General features: G+C 35.4%; 1 protein-coding gene across 1 annotated transcript in view; it reads right to left on the reverse strand.

Annotated features, from left to right (window-relative positions):
- Positions 1 to 22,180, reverse strand: part of ADGRB3 (adhesion G protein-coupled receptor B3) — a gene marked incomplete at both ends in the record, with an annotated part of 462,480 nt that overhangs the window by 218,072 nt on the left and 222,228 nt on the right. The window contains 3 exons of the mRNA XM_082307720.1: positions 9,931 to 10,039; positions 14,975 to 15,043; positions 21,589 to 21,783. Coding sequence (XP_082163846.1) covers positions 9,931 to 10,039; positions 14,975 to 15,043; positions 21,589 to 21,783 — 373 coding nt within the window. The remainder of the gene's footprint in view (positions 1 to 9,930; positions 10,040 to 14,974; positions 15,044 to 21,588; positions 21,784 to 22,180) is intronic.

Below are 22,180 nucleotides of genomic sequence, written 5' to 3' on the forward strand. Positions count from 1 at the left end.
AAATACTGTGTTTGGTTTTGGGCCCCTCACTACAAGAAGGACATTGAGGTGCTGGAGTGTGTCCAAAGAAGGGCAATGAAGCTGGCGAAGGGTCTAGAGAACAAGTCTTACAAGGAGTGGCTGAGGGAAGTGGGGTTGTTTAGCCTGGAGAAAAGGAGGCTGAGGGGAGACCTTATCGCTCTCTACTGAAGGGAGGTTGTAGTGAGGTGGGGGTCAGTCTCTTCTCCCTAGTAACAAACGATAGGACAAGAGGAAATGGCCTCAAGCTGCAGCAGGGAAAGTTTAGATTGGATACTAGGAAAAATTCCTTCACCAAAAGGGTTGTCAAGCATTGGAACAGGCTTCCCAGGGAAGTGGTTGAGTCTCCATCCCTGGAGGTATTTAAAAGATGGGTAGATGTGGTGCTTAGGGACAAGGTTTAGTGGTGGACTTGGCAGTGCTAGGTTAATGGTTGGACTTGATGATCTTAAAGGTCTTTTCCAACCTAAACAATTCTGTGATTCTATGATTCTATGAAGTTTGATTGGAACAATATCTTATAATTCCACTGCCAAAAGAATTATTTACCATAAAAATACTTTTCTCTGATATTAATAATCCACTAACACCCTCACAAAACTGACTTGAAAAATGAAAAATCCTTGTCCAGCTTGTTACCTCAATTGTTATGTTACTTTCAGACTATGCAGTTTGAAAGAGCCAGATCTGTACTGCTGTTTGGAATTAAAACCTACAGTCATCACTGAGGAAATCATATACTTTTTCAACACAGCACGTTGATTTGTCTAATGTTCTAAATAGAAGATCTTTCCCTCCCTTTTCTGTTTTTTTTGTTTGTTTGTTTTGGGGTTTTTGTTATTGTTGTTTCTTTTTTTGTTTGGTTTTTGGTTTGGCTTGTTTTGCTTTTTTTTTTTTTCCTGAAAAGCCAGAAAATGAAAACAAACTTTGGCAGCTGGTATGCCACATCCTTTGCTTGGTATAAACCATGCTACCTCCACATTCACAATGGAGCTTATTTTTGGGTAATAGACCACTCTCTGACACACTGCAAGTAGCATGCAGAGTTAACAGCTGCCTCTTAAGCCTTTGTAAGTAATATCGTATGTAGACTCCAGAGTCTCAGGTAGGAAATCAGTCTACTTCCGCTGACTTTTTCTAGTTTTTACCAGCTGAAAGTATGATTCCTTGTTTTATTCCTATTTTAACTAATTTATATTTTGTGGGTTTTTACTTTAATTCTATTTAATTTTCTTTCTTTCATTTTCAGTACTGAGTGAGTAACAAAACCCTGTAGAATTCATTAAAACTGAGGGTGAACTTTGCTATTTACAGTACTTAGCCATACCATCTCTAGCTGACCACCTCTAGCTGATGTACTACCAGATGACGGCTGGATGCTCTTGTGGTGACTGCCTTACAGGAACACAAAATCCCAGAACGAGTCATCAGTCTGTGCTGAATTGCATCTTGTTATCAGACTGTGACACTCAGGTGCCTCCCCTGTTTAAGAGGAGGGTTGTATTGTCTGGAGTATCTTGATACTATACTTCACTGAATACGATTGTTGCCTCTTGGCACTACCTTACGATGAAATGATAATACTCTCTTGGGTGTGCATTTACTCCATTAACTCAAAGCTACCACCACAGACTCTTAATTTCTATCCCCTTAAGCCTCATTCTACTTGGAAACTGTTGGGAATCACCCAAAGATGCAACAGTCCAAGGCAAAGGAGTAAATAAAACTCAGATATTTAATTTCTCAGGGCAATACTTAAGTGCACCTGTTAAAGAATGGTCTGTCATAAAACAGACTATTCCTTTAGAAAACACCAGCTTTTAATTGCTCATGTAAAAAGTGGCCTATAAACAGAATGATTCAGAAAAGAGTTTACAGAGGTAGAAATTTAGGAATGATACAAGAATCTGAGATACATATACTTAAATGCTGTAAAAAGTTATAATGGGCTGCAGACACTGTTTTTTGTTTCAGTTGGAGGCTTTTTTTTTTAGTTAGACTGAAGCCTGAATGTCTGCATGTTTTATAGTTTCCATTTCTTTAGAACCTTTTACTCCACTGTATCTTATTTAATGTAAGGTAGCGAAGGGAAACACTTTAGATTATTCCAGTTTCCTATAGCACCCATTTAAAAATACTGAATCATTCATTTATTTAGCTTTACCTTTAAGGATAATTAATGAATTGTATACACAAAACTAACTACTGAATTATGACTATTACTTAGAATATAGTCATAGAATTAAGTTACATTTTTATCCACATTTGTGAAGATTGTTTGATAGAGTCATGTAGACATTCCCTTGATATTAGTTATTTTTAATCTTAAGTAACTGAGAGCCGTATTTCCTTAGGATCACTGAGTATGCAGTTTTAGAAAAGAGAAAAAAAATCTACTCTTTTATGCACTGTTCACAGATAAGTTTTCAGGGAATGTGAATCATTTAATAAGCTAATTTGATATTGAGAAAGAAATACGAGCTCTCGATCATTTACTTCAGGCGCTAAGTCAGATGCTGCGATGAGCTAGACCTTCAAAGTGTGCATGAAGTTTTTCCCCTTTAATTAGTGGAGAAAACTTGTCTTCTGAAAGCCAACATATTGATCTGATCAAGGAATTGCTGAGGCTGCTGCAAAGGAAATTATATGAATATATGCGGAATAGAAGTATATAAGGGTATAAAAAAAATCCAGTTGACCTTTCTCTGTAGTTTTCCTATTCTTTTGTCTCTGGAAACTGTCTCTTGTGGTAGCCTTTAGCCACCAGAACATTGTTACATATGGTTTGAGCAAATGAAGAATAGGGAAACAGGAAAGTGACACTGGCTGTGTATGAATCTTCGGAGTTGAAGGATTTTTTGAGGAGTGGAGAAAGAAATGTGACAGATGCCCACTTTCACTTAACAGAGCATCTGCTAAACCAACTGCATACAGGTGTGGGGCAGGAAAGACTGGTGGGCTACATCTAAGTGTGAAACAAAGAGGATTAGGACCAGGAGCCAAACTCATGAATGAAAAGAAGAGGGGGCAGAAGGCAAAACTTATAACTGCTCTGACCACCATGCCCACATATCTAAGAACAGAGTGTAACCAACTATGCACTACGGTGCAAAGAGAAAAGCATTAATTATGCCTGCTAGGACTGGTTTCTCACCTGGACTATCCCCTGAACCATGTTTTGACATTGTTTGGGCAGATGTCAGGAATTAAACAGTATGGACAATTGTGGGACAGGTCTCAAGCCTGCATTTGGTCCTTTTTGATGCATTTTTATAGACACAGTCATAAAAGCCATATACTAGCCTGAAATGGCAAGATGATGGGCACTGACTCTTTTAGGCTGTTTTGAGAAGAAATGGGATATTAGATGATAGAAAATGGCAAAAGTCTATATAGCAAAATTATGTAATAAAATACAAGAAAAGATTTTTAGCTAAATATTGCTTACTTTGGTGTGTATTTTACTAGTTATTCAAAAGTTAGGTAGAAATCTGAAGAGAATATAAATACTCCACGAATTAAAGGGACTTGTCTTTTTATATCTATTAGGAACATATTTAATTGCAAAACCATGCAAGTTTCACTTTATTTTTCCCTTGTGAAGATTTGCTCTTGACAAAACCAAACATAATTATATTAATCATTACAGAGCTATTTACACATTAACTATGACACACTACAAGGAACTATTCCTGTTCACCTTCTTAAAAAGAATAAGTGCAATCCACACAGTGGTTCTTTAAAGGCTGTACCCTTAAATTTTGCTTTGTGAAAACATGAGGTATTCTGGAATAACTTGATGGAACAGGAGAGAGTTCTGAATGGCTGTTTTGGGCCATTCTATGGAATTTGCATTTTCATTTGTCTGACAGGTCCAGTTTTCTTTCTATTGTGAGAAAATGTTGAAATTTTGCCAGCTGAAGTTTTATTAACCACAAATATCCACTTTAAAACTCACAATACTGTGCTTTAGCACTACAGAGCCTTGGAACAAGCAGCAATTTCATTACAAATTAATTCTGAGTATATGTGTATGTAATTATTAAAATAGTTATTTCCTAACTGAAAATTTTAGACATTTTCTTTACACCTTTGGACAAGTTAATATCAATGCTGTGGCTTTTTTTCTGTCTTCTTTAATATATTTGAAAAAATACCCTTTCAAACATTAAAACCAATTCAGTCTCTTGGTATATTTTGATATATGAGTCAGAGGATGTAAAGTGGTGCATTTAAGATACACATCACTAACTCTGATACAAAAAAGATAAGCAGACTAGGCAGATGCCATTCAGATAAGTAAATGAACCATATAATATGGAAAGGTTTCTAGAAAGTATGAACAGGATCTACAATGTATAAGACCTAAAAATCTTACCTTGGGAAAAGGTGAATTAACCCACAGTAACAGATAGAAATCCAGCTTACATATTTCCTAGGATTCCCAAAGCTCAGCAGGTGTACCATTGCTTGTGTCTTATAGCTAGAGTAGGTACATCTTCTGAAAGCTCCTTTGGTCACTAGCATTTCTACATATCTCTAGCTAGGACTGGAAAATTTTAAGATACACTTCATAAGCCTATAGGATTATTTGACCTTCTGGTACAAATTTCATGGATATGAATATGGAATGGAAGATTGAAGGGGGAACAAGAAAGTATGCAAAGACAGAAGAAAATGGACAATGTTTTAAAATAATTTTCTCCCCTATGTCATCCTAGACTGTCTGCGAAGGCAGAAATCAGACTTTGTTCTCCGCCAATATTTATAAAGCTTATCTAAGCGGTTCAGTATGAAGTCTTAAATGAAAAATTATATGTTAATTACTATACTGGATCTGATTACTCATCAGAGTACCAGTGTCACAGTAGCCGTTTTTAAGTAGAGAGATAACAGACTGTTAGAAGCTGATTTAGGCATGGAAGCATGGCTTACACCTCTTCATTCTTTATATAATATCATAGCTAGCTGCATTCACCACGTAGATGTCTACTTGTTTTTATTTTATTCTTACTTTACTCTTAAGACCTTGGCCTCATCCTCATTCAGAATTAAATGTGCTAAGGTATAGTTTAGTTAAGAATCTTTGTTTTTCTTGTGAGCAAGATTAAACGGAGATGTCAGCCTAGTTTCTCTTTTCATTCACTTTTCTGTTGTTTACATCTAGTCCCTTTTAACAATCTGTTCTCAAATATCTATTCTAATCATTCCAGTTCTCAATCTGTTATTTTTTTTTATCATGCATCTCTGAACCTCTCTGTGTTCACAGGTTTCATTTACTTGAAAAGTAGCACTCCTCTTTGCTTTAGATGACATGAACTATTCAAGCCTAAGCTAGTCACTAGGCTGTCTTTATAGCCAGTGGAAGAACTTCCAGAAGGAACCCATGCCCTTACTTTAGATGTCCGAGATGGTATTAATTGCTCTCCTGAGCAGTGGTTTCCCTTGACTATAAAGGAAGCTTAGGGTGACTTTGGCAAATTCATAATGCTTAAAGTAAGTAAAATTAATCCCCATCACATAAACTCAATTGAAATGAGCCTTGCAAGTGATAGCTACTGAAAATTTTTAAAAAATCTATTTTTTTAGACTGCCCTTTTTGCACACTAATGCTGTCCTTTTCTCTGAGCTCTGCTGAAAAGTGACCACAGGATTTTACTGAATTCTTTTAGATTCCTACATTATGTATGGTTTGAACTATTCCCTCTTACATGCTCTGTCAACACTGAATTTAATCTGCCAGTGGATATCCTCTTCTTTTCATTTTGCTATACCCCCTGGAGATCTTCAGTTTTTACTGTCTTTGACTAGTCTAAATAACTTCGTGATATCTGCATATTCTAGACCATTACTGATCACTCAAACATCAGTATTCATAAAATTAACATTAACAAAAAGTGGTTTTTCTTGTGCTGAAAATTCTGTTTATTTTCTGTCAGTTCCAAATAACATCCATGACAACACACTGCACTTCCAAGATTATGTGGTGTTCTCATTAATATATTCTAAGAGCTGTAAGCTTGATTTTTGACAGAAGAGTCTCCTTTAACCATTTTTTGGCAGCTGCTGTTAAGGAAATTCATTTGACAACAGAGGGAAAATTTTCCTGCCATAGAAATATATATCTCCTAATACTGCTCCCTATTTCCAGTTCCACACTCCACCTATACCTTTAAAGACAGTTATGCTTGTGGCACTCCAATCTTCCAGTCTAGCAATTTTTTAAAAATTAAAGGATGAATATTTCTTGATAGCAGTTCAGCCACCTTTTAGCACATTCCTTCAGAACTCTTAATGGTTTACTGCGATGGGACCCCAAATCAGCCAAAGGCCTGAGGTGGATCTCCTTAGGCCTTTAGCTCTCCAAAAGAGTTCAAAAGGCTGTTAAAAGCCAAGATTAATTCTTTGATCTAAAATCAGGAACTCACATTTTAAAACAGAGAAAACTGAAAGCAAGTAGTTAACACAGCATGGTAATATGGTTTAAAAGCTTTTCTCCCACTGCATGTTGTATCGTTGCAGGTGGGTCTGTGCTTTCAGCTAATTTAGGGACTCTGGTAGCAAAAGCTCCTGTTTTTTTCACACTATCCTTTTCCTGTGCCTGCTCAGCTGGTCCTGAGGAGGAGGAGGAGGTGGAGGAGGACGAAGAAGAAGAGAAGGAGCAGGATGAGGAAGGAGGCTTCCACCTCCTATCAGAGGCTTTTATTTCACCTAATCATTTCTTAAAGGAATATAATACAGAACTGAGAGCACACAAATAAATACCATCTGTCCCAGCCATGCATGATCAAAGCAAATTGTTGCTTTTATATTTGTTAAATTTTTCATAGCGTATTCTCTACCCTTGAGAGAAGAGTTAAGAGAAGATGGGCCATGCTTTAATGGAAATGGAAATGCATTTGATTTGACTGAGCTGCCTAAATAAACCCCAAAGCACAGGTATTGGATCATCTGGATTTGGAACCAGTCTCTAATGTTTTGTTCAGAAGCAACGAAAAATTGGAGTTAAAAGCCACCACACTGAAAAGTTTAATAGTGGCATGGCAACTGTCCTTATGGACCTTCTTAGCTACTTCCAAATGTATAATAATGTGGCTTGGCATAGCCTACCATATAGTTAAGGTAACTTTCATCACTTCCCCTGTGCCATGAGCTGAGAATGTGCAATAGACAGTCATCGCAGCATGGCTGTTGTGTAGTAACTTGTTAAGCCACAGTTACTTGCTTCTGTGTCTTGAAAGAAAGAGAAAATAAAATTTAATCTGTGGAGGATTTCAGGAGATTAGCATATCTGTCAAACACAATAAGATGTTCAAATTGTATATGGACCACTATAGCGCCATTCAATTAGAAATGAACTTGTAAACTGAAATTAGTAGAAGGAAACCAAGAACTCAGTGCAATACTGTGAAATTTGCTACAGAACTGGATTTTTTTTCTGACAAGAAGCAGCAGTTGATCTTTAGTACTGAATCCTTTTTCTCATATATCTGAAATGGAAAGTGATTCTAAAATGAAAATACGGCAAAAGACATTTAAAATATCTGAGGGTGCTGAAGGAATATTTTATGGTAAATAACTATGGAATAACTATTGGATAGTCCTGTTAAAAGACGAATATGTATACGTTGGGCATCCTTTCTGCACGTATCTGCTTCCTGCATGGAATGTGTTTGCTGACTTAAATAACAAGAATGTTATTACAAATTATAAACAAGACCTCACACATTTTTAAACTCTTGTTGGTACAGCAGAATTAATGTTAAGACAAGACAACAACTGCATAGTTCATTCCTCTCAGTTGAGATCAACATAAACTTTCCCTAAGTGCCAAGTACATAGCCAGTCAGACACAGTTACTCCAACCCCCTGAGGATAACTACACTAAAATTGAATTATTCCCAATACTTTTCTTCCTTGTTTGTGAAAATAAGAAATTGCTCCTTAGTGATAACAATCTTCAGTCCCCATCTCACCATATCACCTGAGCTCAAGTATTCTGGTCAATGAGTTGCACAGCAGTCACCCTGTCCTTTTTTGATGGTTGACCGAGCAAAGAGAGGATAAACTCACACCGATATGTCAAGGCACAGAGCTAGGTAGTCAGAATAAAGCTATAAATTCATTTTACTTTTATTGGTTTCTTTCTATTCCTTTGATAGTTATATAGTTAAGAACAGACCTACTCCTGAGTGCCTAAAAATATCTTATATGTGGGAAGGGAAAGATAATCAAAAGAAAGACTGTTAAGATTATGCAGTTTTCTAGACTAGCCAGTGCACAGCATGGTTTCTAATTCAATTGGAAAGTTGTTGCTATTTTCCATTTGAAGCCATGAATATATAGAGACACAGATTATTTGAATGCATCTTCTTAAAACATTTCCTAGTGGTTTTTTTCACATCTTTCAGAGGACAAACAGATCAGAATGCAGTACAACATGCCAAGCAGCATGGGCTGTGCTCTTTAAATAAGCTCATCTTTTTATTTTGTCATAAAAATGCCATGAAACAAGCATTTCAAGAAAGATACTGTCATTTCTTTATAAATTTGTACAAGGTCTAGCATAATGAAGGACTGACAACTGGAAGAAGCTTTAAGTGGTACTACAGTGCAAACAGTAAACAACAGAAATAATAAATCACTGGTTAAAAGCTAAAGTTCCCCATACTGCCTACTGAAATGTTCTAAATATTTTAAGACTGACAGAGTTCTTTTTGGAGTTCTTTGACATGTCTCCAAATACAAGGCTGTGCTTTACAGGGGCTAGTGTTTACAGTCCTGTCAATCTAAACATGAACTGGACAACAATAATAAATATTTATTATTGCACAGCAAGTTAGATTTTCAATAGGGACATTCTAACAATTTCCCTGCTTTATTCTGCCAACTAATTTCTAAATGACCATATTTTCTAACTAATTCTAATGACTTGCTGAAGAACTGACTGACATAGAGATGCAGGAAGATGCTAACCGAAAATCTGAAAGAACGTATTGAACCAGAAGTTTTGCTATTACACAAGCATATATTTTGAATTTGTTCATTACATACAACTACCTAATACTTTCCTGGCATTATAAAAGTGCAGCTATAGAAAGTTAATTGAATAAGGAAGATACTAAGCAAAGATGAAATGCTTAGAAAATAACTTTTCAAACTAATTTTTTTTTTGTTGAATTTTTAAGAAAATGCTGTGATATTGCAGAAGTATTTATGGCTACTAATAAGTGGAATTCAGTTTCTAAGCATCTTCATATTTGATGTATGTTATTATTTGATTATATTGCCTGGCAACTCTCCAGTGTCGAAAACAAAGTTTGAAAAATAAATCTGTATAAAATTTTGAAACTGTCACACATAGAAAAAACTGATGTAAGAAATCACAGGCTTAAATAATAAGGCAACTATTAGATTATTTTTTAAAATTATTGCTTATCTGTCTATGCTGATTATTATCACACCATAACATGTGCAAAGATTGTTCTTTGGGAGAACAGAATATTAAAAGAGATAATGTCAAGAAAATTAACATTTCTTAAGCTATTAAGTATACCATTATTATCTTAACTAGCATGATTTTCTAAATTACCATTTGAAACACTGTATATCCTGGAAATGCTCTAATATATACCTGCAGTTCATAGTATTCGGATGAGTATTTTCTGGATTTTATTTAGACTTTGAAACTTTGCATTTAGATCTTGAGATATGATTATGGAGAAGTCCAATGTGTAAGGCATACTGAGTGTGTTAAACCAGAGAGGAGATAACCAAGCAACAGAGATAATCTGGAGGAGGAGGAGCAGCCGAATCTGGATTGTGGTAGAAGCAGCAACTCTATAGTACATACTTGCAATTTCTGATTTTCAATAGATTATAAATTTGATGTAAAAAATTCCTATTTCTTACCTACATTTCCAGTCATTAGGTATGAATTCTGAAAGTCCATCATTCCCATTCCAACAATGTGTATAAAATCTTCAATCACCTGCATTAACTCCACCGAGCCCGGATAGATCTAACAAGGGAAGGCCAGACATGCTGTTAACTATAATATCAAAATCTGTACAGCAGCAAATTCAAATAAAATCTAAATGAAATGTGAGACATAACAGTGAAACTGCTCTTCCCATGTTTCAATACCTAATGTTTTCTGACACTGTAAAACAACCATTTTGTCATTAGATCCTCATGTGAACAGACATGATTTCCCATAAAGCTACGTGAAATCAGCTTTGCACTGGAACTGTGGAATGTTTGCTCTAAGTCACTGCACTTATCAAAAAAATTTTTACTGGCTATTACTTTCATTAATGGTTAAAGCATTTAATATTCCAGAATAACTCTAATTGAAATATTCTTCTTTCTTCTGGAAGATATCTTCAATAACTTCAGAACTATTGACACAAACAGTTGAAAGCAAATCTTACCGTGGCCTCTCCAGCATGATAAACCCTTGCTGCTTTAATCAATATTTAAGTAATATAAATTGTTACTGGTAATACTATTTTCATTGCTGATGTGGAGTAGTAGAATCATAGAATAGCTGAGGTTGGAAGGGGCCTCTGGAGATCGTCTAGTTCAACCCCCTGCTCAGAGCAAGATCAGCTCTAGCAGGTTGCCCAGGACCACATCCGGTTGGATTTTGAACATCTCCCAGGATGGAGACCCCAGAGCCTGTCAATCACTCCTGAGCATTCAATCACTCTCACAGTAAAAAGGTTTTTCTTATATTTAAATGGAATTTGCTGTATTTTAATTTTTGCCCCTTGCTTCTTGTCCTGTCACTGGACACCACTGAGAAGAGTTCGGCTCAGTCTTCTTTACTCGCCCCCCTCAGGATTTTTTAACATTGACAGGATCCCCACTGAGCTTTCTCTTTTCCAAGTAAAATAGTGTCAGCTCTTTCAGCCTCTCCTTGCATATCAGATGCTCCAGTCCCTTAAACATCTTCATGGGTCTTCACTGAGCTCGTTCCATTATGTCCATGTCTTGTACTGGAGAGCCCAGAAATGGACACAGTAAACTAAAATAAATTGCAGCAGCCTTTGCATTGCTAATGCAGCCTCTCAGTATGACTTGGACTAGCACATTTCTGAGAAATATAATTTATTTGCAAAGCTGTAAGCTACTATGATCACAAAAACATTAAAAATTGTTATATTCAACAATAATGATGCACCATCAAAACTGCATTAAAGGTCAAAACAGTTATTAATAAGCTTAAAATTCTGCTCATATCCCATACATGAAAGATCCCTTTTGGTTGTTATGGCCTTTTATGAACGGACAATTTTCAGTAATACAGTATTTTGCATTAAAAAAAGAATGGATGACCTGTTCACAGTGATTTTTTCTTCATCCTAGTGAGATGTCCAAATTTCACTTTATGAGCAACATTCAACCCATTCTTTCCACTACCAGGACTACAGACTATTAAAAATGACTATAGAGACTATAAATTCCAGTATGCTGCGCTCCATCTTCATCTTGCTTTATCTGTCTAGATCCGTAGCTGCTTGGTTCAGGATAGAGAATTTCACAACGTGTTTTGTTTTCTACATGGATCTTTTTATAAGAGGCAGGGCAGTAATACCATTTTTATGAAGACTTTGTTGTGACATTTATGATCCTAACAGGTTGCAAATGCTGCTTCAGGTGAAGGAGACTTAACTTCCATTTTCCTAATGATGAGTTACTGAGGTAGTAAGTGTGGTTTTTGCATCCATCTCATAGCACACATGCTCACAGATTATGTACTAAGGATAAATTTCAGTGAAAAGATTTTTTCACCCTAGTTCTTGCACATAAAATTTTATAGTAATAACTTCAGCAGAAACTGTTGAACAGTCAGTGTTATAGAGGTACTCTTCATCTTTATATATCTGAAGTACTGGTTAATCAATAGGATGCCAGCAGATGGTGATGAAGAATATGCAGAATAGCTCCTGTGTTTTGAAACACCAGTATAAACTTATGCATTGTGGACTTGAAGTGGTTTCCTGTGTGCAGTGCTTTACATCAGCTCTTAAAAAAAAGGCAAGTATTAAAGTGAGTGCTGCTTATCTGAATGCTATATAACCTGTAATTAATGGTATCAACTGCTGACATTTAATCTAGAAAAAAGGATGTGCTGAGGCACTGCAGCTGTATACTTCATAGAAAGTCAGCAATTTGCTGACAGTGAGTAAGATTTTCTTTCCAGCAAAGAATCCAGAAAACAGGCTAAGAGACCTATGTTAACCGTAGCTGTGGAGTTCAAGAAAACCATGCAAGCTGGCAAAAAATCCTGGTTAGATTGCCCCTTGGTTTGCAGTGTTTCATTACAAAAAAAAAGTCAGCTAAGGGGCTGAACTGGAAACAGAATCACCTTTACTCTTTTTTAATGAGTCAATAGTGTTTGCACTAGATTGTATTCACAGCACATAATGACTTGCACACATTCTTTTCAAGTTCAATTCCTACCTTGATTTTGACATAAAAACTCAAAAAGTCATCACACAGGATGTAATAATTTCAAATAATATTGTTTTGGTTTTAAAATCCAATTCTATTTAACCATAACTTTTCAGTGTTTTATCCAAAATATGACAGAAACTAATATTTTGTATAAGAAAGCTTTTTTTTTTTTCCAACAGTGAAAGAAAAAAAGAATCTTGTGAGTACTTAGGAGTCCAGCTCACCCTTCCTAGCTGGTACGAAGAGCTACTTGCTTCAATAGTTTCCTTGAGACTGCTTGTGTAACTGCCCAAGAACGGTAACAAGACCACTGGCATGGTTTCTTCGGGTGCCATAGCTCAGGAGTCTAATATTTAGTGAATTCCCTAGCTTTGTCACCAGGCAGCTATGCCCACGCTGCTCCTGCATTCAGCTCATCTTGGTGCTTGCTTGGGTTCCTGCCTACCAGTGCTGTACTCAGGTCTGTGAGACAACGAATTACCAGGCAGAGAGAAGGCGCTACGGAAAAGTAGAAATAACTGGTCTCCTCTCCCTTTTTCAACACCACTTCTTCTACCAGCAGCAATGAGGGGAGGGAACTGGAGATTTGTTGTTCCCTCTTTTACTTCCACATTCTTACCATTTCCCCTTAGGTGCTGTCATCCCCTGATCTTCGTGGGACAGATGGTGGACATGGCATGGGTAAGCAGGCAGGATGGAGGTAGAAGAAGACAAGGCTGATAACATAAGGAGTGGTATCCTGTCTGTTCATTAGTGGGGCTGAAATAGTTGCTTAATATTGGTTCCCTAATCTTGGTGCTGTTTATGGAAACTGCCCACATGCATGTGATTTTGCTGCTTCCATCCACCACCACTAAGGAAAATTACATACTTCATCTATTTTTGTACACAGAGGAACAGAAAAACAACAAAAGAAAAATATGACTCCTGGCTCAATTACAGTGGGTCAGCTGCAGCATCATAAGTTTACTGCAAAGTTTGAATTGGTAGTGAAAAGTCCTGATCTTCCCATTCTTAGTCATATTGTAAAGACAAACTTACAAAAATGAAGTTAAATAGCTTCAAAGACCTTCAAACACTTAGTGATTTATTAAGAACCACATCAGAAGTGAACAAATTTCAAGTATCTATATAAACACAGTGGCAATGACCATACAAGAGCAGACCAAAGATCTATGTAAGTTGTTTTCTTGCCTTTAACAGTGGCAAATAGCAGATATCTAAGGAAGAGTATAAAGGGGCATGCACATAGTGATGCTTCTTTTGGAATTCTTGCCCAGCCTTTAGCACTTTTTTGCCAAAGGACTTCCTTAAGCAAAAATGGGATCTTTCCACGAACAGTCTATACTGACTTTTCTTTCATTAATTTGTCTATTTACTTTTTTAACTTGTCTATTTTCAGCAGCAAGAAGTTCTGCAACCTGATTTTCTGTAGAAGAAGTATCTCCTAGTATTCATTCTGAATCTGCCGCTATTTGATGTCCTTTAGTTATTTTACAAGAAGCATGAGTGAATAATCACTCCCACATCACATTCTCCAATCCACTCCTGAATTTAAAAGCTTCTGTTGCACATAAGTGCAGTTGACTCTTTTTCATACTGAAATATCTTGCTTTGTTTAATCATTCTTCATATAGAAATGTTTCCCTGCCTTTGACTACCTCCATAATTTTTTCTCTGTACATAATTATCTGGTCATCCCCATTGTCACTGTTATTTGTATCTGAATAAATTTGATAGTTCTATGGTCATGTTAATGAACATAAATATTAATATTGTCCTGTAACATTCTTGGTATAAGCATGCAGGAAATACTTATATCCAAGCAAATAATAATTTTCATTTGAATTTTAAACTTTTTTATTATAAATTAATGATTTTTGTTAGAGTTTACTATTAATGATTTTTGTTAGACTTTACTATTTTATAAAGTGCTATCATACTATCGAACTTAGTCCTGAAATTTATGAGTCTTAAGAATCACAACTGTTCTCCTAAATTCAGCCTTTTAAAAAAGGTCTACTGTTTAAATTTCTGTAAGTTGTTTGTTGGTGTCCTATGAGTTCCTTAGGTGAGTTCTGATGTGTTCTGTTCAATAAAAGCATCATTGCAGCTAGTCTTTAGTAGCATTTTTCAGCTTTCATATGTACTTCATTACATCAAAAGACATAATGAATAATCCCATGGAATGCAATGAAAATCTGTTCATCAAGAGAAGTACCTTATATTCTTAATATAATTTTAATCTAAGGAATTAGCCAAAAGGTCCTGGAATTACTCCTTTTTGAAAAGGATCAGTTATTTCCAAAATATTTTCTCACTTAGGATTTCCTTTCACGTACACCAGGGTGTATGTTTAACCTGATTTTTGAAACCATACATTCCCCTTTGTCATGACTTACTGAAATAATGTGTAGCTTCTGATACAGTGAATGTTGTAATATGCATAGTTTCTAATTTTTTAAATTGATGAATGACAAAATGCAAATCTTACCTGTTGCGCATCTTCCCATTTCTCTTTGTTTTCTTCATCTAGGAGGTTACTAATGATTTGAAAGAAGTTCTGAAAAAATCAATTAAATAAAAGACAAAGTAAAACGTCTTTCAATGACATAAGCAGTCATATCCTTAAGTTGACATTAAGAAAGTTTTCCTTTCTCTATTGCAGATGCAGTTCTGCAGCTTATTTTCTGTCAGTGGGAGAGATGAGATAGATAGATAATAAAATAATATATAGACTGATAAAAGGGCACATATATTTTATGGTTAATTGTTCATTTCTCGCCATATAATCACATTCCACACTACTGCTTTATGTAAAATAAGAACCGTTTTAAACTTGCTAAACTTCTAAATGTGACAGCGTTCTATTTTCAAATAGCTCTCATTCCAGAAACTAGGCAACTACATATTTTGCAAATAAACAAAGTACACTAAGAAAACACCCGGCCACTAGTTTCTATTCAAAACGTGAAAATGATCCTTAATAACCATAAACAGGGCATACAACGGTATTTCATTGGTAAATGTGTGAAACCAGGTGCATCTTACTTTTAAAAAGTCACATTTGCCTCTGTCCTTTTAGTAATTTCAACAGAAAAGGAATAATTAATTTCTGTTTCTTTGACCTTAAACTGTTAATTTCTTTATTTGATTCTTCTATTCATTTAACTATAAGGAAAAAACCAAATAAAAGCCAGGGCATTTAGCTTTTAAATCACACATTTTAAAAATCACTCTTCCAAGTGTTTGTGGAGCACTTTCCTTTCTACTTTTGTCTGCTCTCTCTACCAATTTGTATTCCCAACTTCATCTTTAAAAGCTAAGAATTTCAGCAGAGTCTGTTCTCAGCTCTGTATCACTTTTTGTGCAGAATGTCAATTTTGTCTACAGCCTGCCAATTATATTTTATCTGTTCCTTCATAAAAGATACATGTAGTTTCCACTGACCTTAGCTGAAGAGTGCAATTAAGATCCTCACAACCTCTAAAAAATCCTTAAGTGGAATACCAACCATAGGACCCTATTGGAACTTGGATTAATGGTCATTCCCTCACCTCCACTTACTATTTAGCCAGTTTTGGGGGATAAATAGAGCTTAAATAAGGTTTAAGTAAGAACTAACTAACTTACTATTAATGAAAGTACAAAAAATTTGACTGCACAGTGACTGAAATGAGAGCAGAAATAACTTCCAACCTTAGTGTACTATGGATATTGTGGTTGTGCTTGAAAAGACATTGATTTCAAAATATGAAATATCACAGACATTTTAGGTGTCTCACAACCATGTAAAACATTGAAGGATACAAAATTGAATAAAACATGTGAAAACTGTTCTTACAGGAATGCTATTTTTGCATAAAAACATTTTTACCAGTTTAATCTAATCCTAACACTGACTACTTGAAAAACAAGACTTGCATCATCATTAGGAAGTTAATTATACTAAGCATAAAATTTACACACATAAAAATTGCTTTAAATTGGTAAATTTAATATGGAGGTAACTGACACTTTGGTGAACTTGCGCAAAATAATCCTGTACATTAACGAGGGCACAATTCTTCTCTCACTGAAGTCAGTAGCAAAATAGCCATAAGCTTCAGTAATACAAAATTTCATGAAAAGAAGGAAATGGCTCATAAGCTCCTGTGAAAATGACAAGTATGCATTGGGACAGGATGATGGGGATTAAAGACAGGACATAAAAGAAAAATGTTCTCATGGTTTGATCCAATTTGCAGTGATACAGAAGGGAAATTTCCAGTCAAGCTTCTCTTCTTATCTGAAGATAAGAAGAGAAAAATGTAGCTACATATTGCTTATATACCAAGAATACATTTCATCTCTTTCAGGTATACAGTAGCAAAATAAAGTGTAATGAAAAGAGTTATCTTTAGTATTCATTACAAAGGATTTGCCAGTTTAACCAGGATGTCAAATCATAATTGTGTAACTGCAACTTCAGCTAGGAAAAATGTACAGCTTTATTGGTCCCCCAAGTAAAACACACTATACTGGCCAAAGCAGTTTCATGGCACTATAACCACATCTACTCTAGGACATTATGATTTTGGCAAAGAGTTCTACTAGGCAGAGTTGGCCTTAGGGGGATTTTGCCTGAGGAAAACACTTTTTAAAGCATGATAGTTCTGCACTCTTCCAGTGTAATACGATGGAGATGCAGTGGACAGAAATTTTAGCTAGCTTTAACTTGTTAGGGTGCCAGCAGCAGTCTAGCTGCAGCAGCATGGAGCTCAGTGTGGGATAATTTATCATACTAAGGAGCTGGTTCAAAGCTAGTTTTACACTACATTGCAGCCACTGATTCCCCTGCAGAAACAGTCTAAGCCTTAATTGCAAAAGTATCCATGTCCGTATAATGAAATCTATTTGAGAGTAGTCTAGATTGCCTAAAAGACACTCAGGAGTTATAAATGTTTCTTGCAGATGATAAATTCCACAGTTTTTCTAATAATGTTATATGTTTATTAAATTTTATGTTTATTTTGGTTACATGAAAGCATTAAAATGACCAATAATTAACAGAAATATATGTGAAAAAGCTTATAAATAATCCTAGACTCAAGCACAAACAGAAGATGAGCAATACCTGATTTAATATATACTTTGTACTTGACAATAAATCATAAATGATGTATATGACCTAGTGACAGAATATCTTGCTTCTTGAGATCTTTTTTTTCTCTATTTCTATCCCTGGTTGATGTCATATTTATGGTAGCAGTGGAGGCTGAGATGTATGAAGATTTTTCAGTCAGAAATACTGGTGCTTTCTGAATTAAACAGAGAGAGCATTAAACGGCTTTGCTGTTTCAAAAATGGATAGATACAAGATACACTCAAAAAATGTTAATGGGGAATACGGGTTAAAAAGTCTTTCACCTACTTTGACTATTCACCTACTTTGACTATTCTCTTGTTCATTGCATTAAAGCAGGAAGAAACATTGTCCTTTAGTAAAATGATTGACAGGTATGAAGGGAAAATTTTAGAAGCATTATGGATGTGATCTGATGGTATTACTGCAGTAAACACTGGACCTCCTTGTAGAATCAAGCTCCTTCCTGTCATGGCAGGGCTTACGTATTACTGAACTGGCCACTATAGAAAATGTTGTGACAGCCAGAGCCAAATTTTGAAGTCCTTTATTTTTGCCTAGGCTTTTTTGAGGATAATGCCAGTTACAGTCAGGAATGGACAATTATGTTTTCCTAATTTAATTTCCTTCCTTTCAATCTCTTTCTTCTGTAATACAATGGCTTCAGTTCTCTGTTCCAGTCCAAATTCTTTGACCCTCTCTGCAGGCATAAAGCTGTCATAAATCCTTTTATACAGCTAGAGAAGAATTCCTCCCTAGAAGAAATTAATGGATAGCCTTAAGTCACCTCCACTTTTGGACTTCAGCATAGGGAATGTGTGTGTGGGAGGGGGAAGGCGGGGGGAAAAAAGCATTGGGCAATCCTGTTAATCCCTGACTGACAGCAATGGTCCTTGTGGCTAATATAAATGGGATTATACTGCTCTAACTTCTCTGGGGAGAAACCTTGTTTCCCGTTGGTCGCTGGATCATGGGATTGTACAACTCACTTTGCCATCCTGTCCTGAAAGGTAGTTCCTTTCCTGCCATCCTGTCCTTAGAAGGTAGTTCAAGCACTCTTAGACCAGTTCTGGAAAGTGTTCCAAAATGTTGCTTATATTATGCTTATTTAAAATTTCAATTATCTTCTGGGTAGAATCCTTCTTACACAAGTAATAGCATAGCGGCCATCTCATAGCCTCAGTGTACCTCCACAGTGTGTTTTAAAGTAATTCCCATATTAAGAGAAAGACCTTGCTTGTAGAATAATCGCATGACTCGTGTCTTCTGCTATTTCTGCTACTGTACTGCTGTTTTCAGTCACTGATACAGGATGCCTTCCCTATTGTTTAACTGCCTCATACATGGCTATTTTTCTTCCTGACACTGTATATATGATGTATACATAAATATTGTTGCAAAAAAGGTTAAAATATGCAAAAAGAGAAACAGTCATATATAATAAATAACTTGGCACTAGACATGCATACTTTAGAAGCTTTGTTTTGTTCTTGGTATCTGTCTGCCTAAACAAGTGGCATTTTCTATGCAGCACGTCAGGCAGAGGCATCTTCGTTTTGAGTAATTAGCCTGAAATTTTCAAATTTGATCTCACTTTTCTGTTCATTCTTTTTGTTATGGAGTCTCTGAATCACATCTTTTGCATTATTCATGAATATTAATACTGGATATAAGCCAGATATTACAGACAGTTGAGGGACTATCCAGATGGATGGAATGTGTAAGAAACAAATATACTCAGACATATACACTTTTCCTTTCTCAGTTTTACTGGAAGTGGAAGTGTTGTTTTTGTATGGAACTTAAAAAATCCTATTACCCATAATTCATAATCTACTTTTCTGATATGATGCGAAATGATAAATTATGACTTTCAGGATTTTAAACCTCACTCATGCTTTTCTGAGAATGTCTTTGAAACAAAAACCCAACACCTAAGAAATTCTACTCTTTATCTAGTGCGAAAAATAGAATAGAGCTTCCTCAGAAAGAATAATCTTGGTATTTTTGTGCAAATTAATTTCATTTTCACCTTTTTGTCACTTATTTTGATGATGGACTAGAAAGTATGAAAATATGTGACAGTGAAAATAAAAATTAAATACAATCCTCCAGAGTATGGTAGCATATGATATATGTTTATATATGGGAAAATCCTGCTTTCTCAGAAATTGACAGTAAAATTTAAACTGATGTTACTGAGCCAGGATTTCATTTTGTATCATCAGAAGTCAGTAACAGGAACATTGCTTAGTACATCCCCTGTGCAAAACATATGCTTAATTCTGATTTCACTTACTTTCCTGAACACTATGCATTGGTTTTTGTATTTTACCTTAGCTTGCAATTTGTTAAACTTTTTTTTTTTCTTGCTTGGGTTTTTTTTTGAGTTTCAGTGCCTTTTATTCAGCTGGGATTTAAGAGCTCTAAGGCATCTAAATCCTGAAATACAATTATTTCTTTGGTTTGAGAAATCATTCTTTATTTCCTTCGCAATATGGCTTACCAATTTTTGCCTTTTCTCATTTCTTCACTTCAAAATGATTAATCAAAAATTATTAAAATAGTACTATTCATTTTGCTAAGTTCTGCCAGAATACTATTATGAATTTTGGAAACAGCTCTACATTGCCAAAGTGAACAGAACTTTTGGCACTGTCATTAGTGGAAAAAGAATAAAATTCTCTCTAATGTATGTAAACTGCAAATGACCTGATCTGCTAAGCCCATGAACAAAATCACTTGTGCCAAGCAGTTTCTCAAGGCTGGTTCTACAAAAGATTTCTAAGGTGCCTGTGAACCATGAAGAAGTCACATTGGGCTGTCAGATTGTTGAACGCACAAATTTTTTTCAGTAAATAACACCCTGTTTAATAGCAAAACTTAATGAAAGCAGGCAAAGATATTGACTCTCATTCAATTAAAAAAAAAAAAAAAAAAAAAAAAAAGATTGTCCAGCTAAAATACTTTTTGAAAAGCACTGCTCAAAAAATATTACTTTCAGCTGGCTGCAGGCCAACACAAGAAATGTTGGTTTTATTATGGAAGTTCATTTTTCTTTGTGCATAGAAAAACATGAAAACTGAAAATATAATACCAAGCTCTTGAAAAACTTAACTCTGGAAAAATTGTCTTTTCCAAGATACCTCCATTTATCTGCATGCATATATTCCAAAGTGTATTTATAATCTATGCTTACCTTTACACAAACAAATACATACACATGACCTGCATTAATAACTTCATTAGTAATTTATGAATGATCATGAAACTCTCTTTTTCATAAATAATATATACATCTACCTTCTTAGTATTCTTTTTAAGTACATCTACAGTCTTTGAAAAGTGTCTAAAATTCTCAGATATAGATGAAATCAATATCTTGATCTTGAAGTCCTGTGAAATATTTATTTTCATAAGCATTACACAATGACTTGTGCATCCCATTATGTAGAAATAATTATAGTGGTTTTACTTCTGACAGTATTTTAATTGGCCTCTTGCACAAGAAGAGTTAATCTAGCATGTGAAATAGAAAGTTCATATCAAATGTACTATCCATCACTCCTGTACACTTTTAATGAGCTTTATTTGTTTGAACTGAAGAACCAATGCCAGAATTACATAACTAAACACTGAGGATAGATTTTGAACTGAAATGAACTAGGACAAACAACACTAGTGAATTGCTCAGTGCAAAAAATTACCAACACATCCCTATCAATCAAACCAAACCTTGAAAGAGAAAGATACTGAAATAAATGTTGCAAAGAAAGAATTTTACATTTTTCATTTGCTGCGTTGTTCTGGAAGTTTGTGTCATTAAATGTGGCTGAATCTTTTCCTATCTCAGTTTAATGTGAACAATGTTTATGCCTATCATTCAGAAGATTTAGTTTCCTCAGTGGGTAAAATAGGTGACATGCAGTATACTGACATAAACTCCATCAATCGAAGCATTACCCTTACAATGTTTGTCTTACCTGCACCCCATCAGATGCAGGGATATAACTTGCTCTTTTAAATGTGTCTGTAACATTTCTGAGAATTTCCACAGAAATCAGAAGGTCCCCTGCATAAAAATTTTTCCTCTGAGTTAAATCCAATAGTGTCTTGGTTACTTGGGACATGCCATCACCAGCCAACATCCTCTGTCCCTTGGCGAGGTGCTCTTTAATCTGTACCAGAAGAACAAAATGAATATCAGAACCTACTTTACTGAGAAAAAGGTATGATAAATTCTAAACACAGCCAAAAATATTAAATATTAAAGCTGTTATAATATTAAATATTAAAGCCATTATAACAAAGTTCATTCTGTTAAAGAGAAGACAAAATAGTAGACTATGATGACAGAATTATTATGTTTATCAGAGAATCATGGATTTTATACTGAAAGATTCTGAAGTTGTCATGTTTCACCCATTTACTTCTCTTTGGACACCAATAATTTCTCAACATCCATGTTCTCAAAGGAACTCCATGCGCTGAACTGCAGCTTTAATCTACTGCCATGATGTAGCAAGGAACTGGTCTTCCTCAGAGGAACAGCTTTACAACCACTGTTGCCACTTA

Source organism: Platalea leucorodia, assembly GCF_965183815.1.
Source record: "Platalea leucorodia genome assembly, chromosome: 3".
Classification (NCBI taxonomy): Eukaryota; Metazoa; Chordata; class Aves; order Pelecaniformes; family Threskiornithidae; genus Platalea; species Platalea leucorodia.